Genomic DNA, 4,240 nt, shown 5'->3' with positions numbered 1-4,240 from the left:
GAAACCGCCGCTGGCCCGTGGGGCAGCCCCCGGCGGCCTGCCTTCGTCTGTGGCCCCGGGCACGTCTCGGGGAGAAGCTGGGTATTGAAGTGGCTCCGCTGCAGGAGGCTGGTGCCAGCCAGGCGGCGGCTCTGACCTGTGGAGGTTGTGGTGGGGACGTCTACAGGTCCCATGGTCCCTCGTGTGAGAGCCGGTAGTCTGTTAGACTTGGTGCTTTAGCCAGCAACTCTACACGCTTGGCATAAATGCTTGGTCTGTGTGGTGTTGCCTGACACCGTGTTCGTTTTGTTTTCCCTTTAATATGGGATCACCCTTGCTTCCCCTGGGTAGGAGAGGAAGGTGCTTTGTTCTGGATGAGAGAACCAGAGGGAAGACCACGGTGAAATGTTCTGAATCTGCCAGTCAGACAGTGCTGTGCCTCTGCGTTGTCTGAGAAGAGGCTGGCTGGTAATTAGGCCCAGAGGCATGGTCCAGTGTTTTCCCATATGGTCCTCCCCAGCTGACAAATGCTCGGGGATGTGAGGAGCAAGTGCACAAACCAGACCAAGATGTTCCCATTAAACATTTCCATCCAGACATGTACACTGATCCTCTTCCTAAAATACTCTTACCCTTCACTTGTCATATGCAGTTTGAAACCCTGATGGATAATAGTGTCCTGGGAAAATCCTTCTGGAATTAATCAATAGACATAACGGCTGATGTATTGTTCTCTCCTCTCTTGTTGAAAGCTGTACTCTGACTCGGCTCTTCCTTCAAGCTCGATCGGTGCTTCTGGGAAGTGCTGTGCTCTTGAAGCCTCGTTTATGGAAAATGATACCTTTTTTTAAATTTGTTTGCATTAATGGTCTGTAAGATAACACTTTAAGTGCATGGTGTGTGAAGATGGTACTGAGAAACAGCAAGTAACCGAGATGGGACAATATTCTCGTAATAGTTTTATTTGCCTTCCATTTTAATTCAAAGCTTTCATTCTCTTTCTTGTGTTTGTTTTTCTTCAAGCAGTGTCCTCTGGGCCGAGAAGTTTCCCCTCCTGCTGAAGCTGCTCTGCCCGTGTTCACAGGGCCGTGTTCCTCTCATCTGTCTGCGCCGCAGCACCTTGCTGAGCTCCAGGCAGCCCCTCCGCCCCTTCCCGGGGTCACTGTGGAAGGACCATGGCAGACACCGGGGAGGGGAAAAAGGAGGAGGCTGATTATAAAAGACTTCACAGCTTTCCACTGATTAGGGTAAGAAGAGGGATGGATTACGCATTTACCAGTGTTACAGATAAGAAATTCTACCTTCATTCTTACCAACCTTCCAAATTAGAATTTCTCCCACTGAGTAGTTGCTGTGAGAACGTGTGTACTGATGGTCCTGTGGAGGGATCCCGGTCGTCACCGCTGCTTTCTCCCTGTCCTTGACCTCTGTCAGGGAAATTTATTAGCATCATTTTCCTCCCCCTCCGTCAGCCAGGGGAAGCCTGGGGCAAAGTGATCCCTCTAATAGATTGAACATGCTGCCTTTGGAGCCCTCTCCTGTGTTCTGCATGCAGTTTGCTTTTTTCCCTAGAGGAGCTGGAGTAAAAGATCTTGCTAGCCAGCCAGATAGCAGAAGAGGAAGAAAAGGCCATGTAATTCAGACTTCTTTGTTATGCTTATAACAATAATTAAGGACTGTGGCTGGAGCAGTATTAGCATGCTTTCCCTTCATCTTATGACAGAAAAAACGACAAATGTATTTATCTCCTCCTTTAAGCTGTGCTTACTTAGCACTAGTCTTAATGTTAGGTAGAGGAGAATTCTGCATTGGCTGGGACAAAGGAACGAATGGATCACTTATAATGCAATAAGCCATTTTCATATTTACCATTCTCTGAAACAGTGGAAATTCTTGGTGTACGGACAAGCCCACGTTGCTGGTGATGCCCCCCACCTTGAAGCAAGCATTAACAGTCACAGGGACTAGCTGCCTTTTGCCCATGCCCAGCAGTCTAGGCCCCTGCTATAGCCTGCGCAAAAGTAAGGGCTACTTACTGTTGTCTTGTGTCTAGCTCTTATTTTTCTGCTTAGTTCCTCTTGTTTGTTTGCTCTTTCCAGCACACAGACATGCCGGAGGAGATGCGTGTAGAGGCCATGGAGCTGTGTGTCACAGCATGTGAGAAATACGCCACCAACAACGAGGTACTAGCCAAATCCCAAAATGGCCAGCCTTCAGTTGCTGCAGCTCAGGGAACCTGCAGGAGCAGGGCTAAGGGTGTAGGGCAGAGTGGAGTCAGATCCTGACATTCTATTACTCTCTTTCTGCACAGAGTAAGGGTAGAAGAAGACAAAGAGCTTGGCTGGATCTCAGATTCAGTTCCCTTTGTCAGCAAGATCCATAATAGCCCTTGGCTTTCCTGCAGGAAGCAGAGATTAGTAGCGATGCTGCCTCCCAAACCTTACCTCCTTCTAGATCCTGCCTTGCCTGTGATATGCTTCCACTCTGTTCGTAAAATGCCCTGCGTCCTGAGGGCTTGGTTCAGAACTGTGTGGAGACGGGCCCTTCCCGTCTGTTCTTCAGTGTTGAGCAAGGCTGGCCCCACTAGAGTGGGGAAGAGACTCTTTTTTTGGGGGTGAGCACATGAAAGTCTTTGAACCTTTAGCTACAGTCTGTTAAGTCTTCCCTCTCGGCTTTCAGCCTCTTGAGTGAAATTACTGAGACCATATAAATGGGGCATGATGCAGAAGTTACGGTTTTTGGAAAGGTTGCCCTTAACTTTGAGAGCCAAAGAGGAGAACACACCTTGCTCCATGGGCAGGGCGTAGACTGCTTGTTGCCAGAGCAGTTTTGTGTTGGAGCAAGGCAAAGCTACGAAGCCAGGGATTCCTTCTGTCCCATCCTGCCTGAGACACCACATGTCACTGCAAAATCTTTCTCTCCTTTTTTTAGATCAAGCAGGGTGTGATCTGGGAGAAGCGAGCCTTTTAAAAGTCAGCCTAGTTTCAGTGTTTTGGTAATTAGCTGGAGAAAAAAAAAATGGACTTCTGTAAAAATAGCCGCAGCTTAGTGACCTGAATCTCCTCTCATACTCACTGCACCCAGCATAACTCCATCAGCATCTAAACCAGAACTCTTGCTTCAGACTGTGTGAACGAGAGAAGTGATTGCTAGATGCAGTTCTTTAATTTCTCCTAGCTGCTGTGTCGGAGGCTGCTGAAAACACAGACCTGTTTTATCCCTGGGCGTAGCTCTGGGGGGCTCCCAGTTCCTGCAGTGCAGCTGCTACACCTGTTGCCCATGGCTTGAGTAGTCTATTAAAGGGAGAAGATGACTAGGGGGATGTTTGCATAAAAACTCACTGCTTGCTCTGTCTCACCCTACACTCTCCTCCTTAACATTCTCCAGAGCGCTGCCAAGATGATCAAAGAGATGATGGACAAGAAATTTGGGTCCTCCTGGCATGTGGTGATTGGGGAAGGTTTTGGCTTTGAGATCACTCACGAGGTGAAGAATCTGCTGTACATGTTCTTTGGTGGCAGTCTGGCCGTGTGTGTCTGGAAGTGCTCCTGACATCTGGCTGGGTCCCAGACTCGCTGCATACAAGAGATTTCTTCTTTCTCTTGACAGGTTTTGTACAATCTGGAGGTGGGGCTTTATTTTTAATAGTTAAAAGTCAGGATTTTTTTTTTGTACTGACGTAACAGTTCCGTGGGATACATATAGCTGGTGCATGCGTATGTATAAACTTGCTAAGCTGTCCTGTCCTTGCTCGTGGGATTTCTCATCTGTCTGTGGCTCTTTCCTTGGTGTTTGAGCTGAAGCAGGACGGAGGTGGGGAATAGGTAATCTCACGACATGCTGCAGAGCCGTACAGCAGCACTAGGAGGGGGAAGTGAAAGGGAAAAGGTGCTATCTAGCCCTATGTTTCGCATGCGTATGTATAAACTTGCTAAGCTGTCCTGTCCTTGCTCGTGGGATTTCTCATCTGTCTGTGGCTCTTTCCTTGGTGTTTGAGCTGAAGCAGGACGGAGGTGGGGAATAGGTAATCTCACGACATGCTGCAGAGCCGTACAGCAGCACTAGGAGGGGGAAGTGAAAGGGAAAAGGTGCTATCTAGCCCTATGTTTCTTTTTTTTTTTTTTTTTTTTTTTGTACTGACGTAACAGTTCCGTGGGATACATATGCATGCGTAATGCGTATGTATAAACTTGCTAAGCTGTCCTGTCCTTGCTTGTGGGATTTCTCATCTGTCTGTGGCTCTTTCCTTGGTGGTTGAGCG

At 48.2% G+C, this 4,240-nt stretch overlaps 1 protein-coding gene across 1 annotated transcript; it reads left to right on the top strand.

Moving 5' to 3' along the window:
• The first annotated feature begins 1,000 nt into the window (after positions 1-1,000).
• On the top strand, positions 1,001-3,725 carry DNAL4 (dynein axonemal light chain 4). Its single transcript, XM_009289984.1, has 3 exons — positions 1,001-1,226; positions 2,079-2,162; positions 3,367-3,725. Exons 1-3 carry the CDS (start codon positions 1,155-1,157, stop codon positions 3,529-3,531), a joined length of 321 nt encoding a protein of 106 aa, XP_009288259.1. The 5' UTR covers positions 1,001-1,154; the 3' UTR covers positions 3,532-3,725.
• The last annotated feature ends 515 nt before the right edge of the window (positions 3,726-4,240 follow it).

Source organism: Aptenodytes forsteri, unplaced genomic scaffold (genome assembly GCF_000699145.1).
Source record: "Aptenodytes forsteri isolate BGI_AS27 unplaced genomic scaffold, ASM69914v1 Scaffold284, whole genome shotgun sequence".
NCBI classification, from domain to species: Eukaryota; Metazoa; Chordata; class Aves; order Sphenisciformes; family Spheniscidae; genus Aptenodytes; species Aptenodytes forsteri.
This window is presented reverse-complemented; position numbering and strand designations above follow the sequence as displayed.

Bases quoted from the DNA above. Each gene is read 5' to 3' on its own strand.
- DNAL4 (XM_009289984.1), top strand. From the start codon at position 1,155: ATGGCAGACACCGGGGAGGGGAAAAAGGAGGAGGCTGATTATAAAAGA. The intron at 1,227-2,078 runs GTAAGAAGAGGG...TGCTCTTTCCAG, and splicing joins ACAGCTTTCCACTGATTAGG to CACACAGACATGCCGGAGGA. The intron at 2,163-3,366 runs GTACTAGCCAAA...AACATTCTCCAG, and splicing joins AATACGCCACCAACAACGAG to AGCGCTGCCAAGATGATCAA.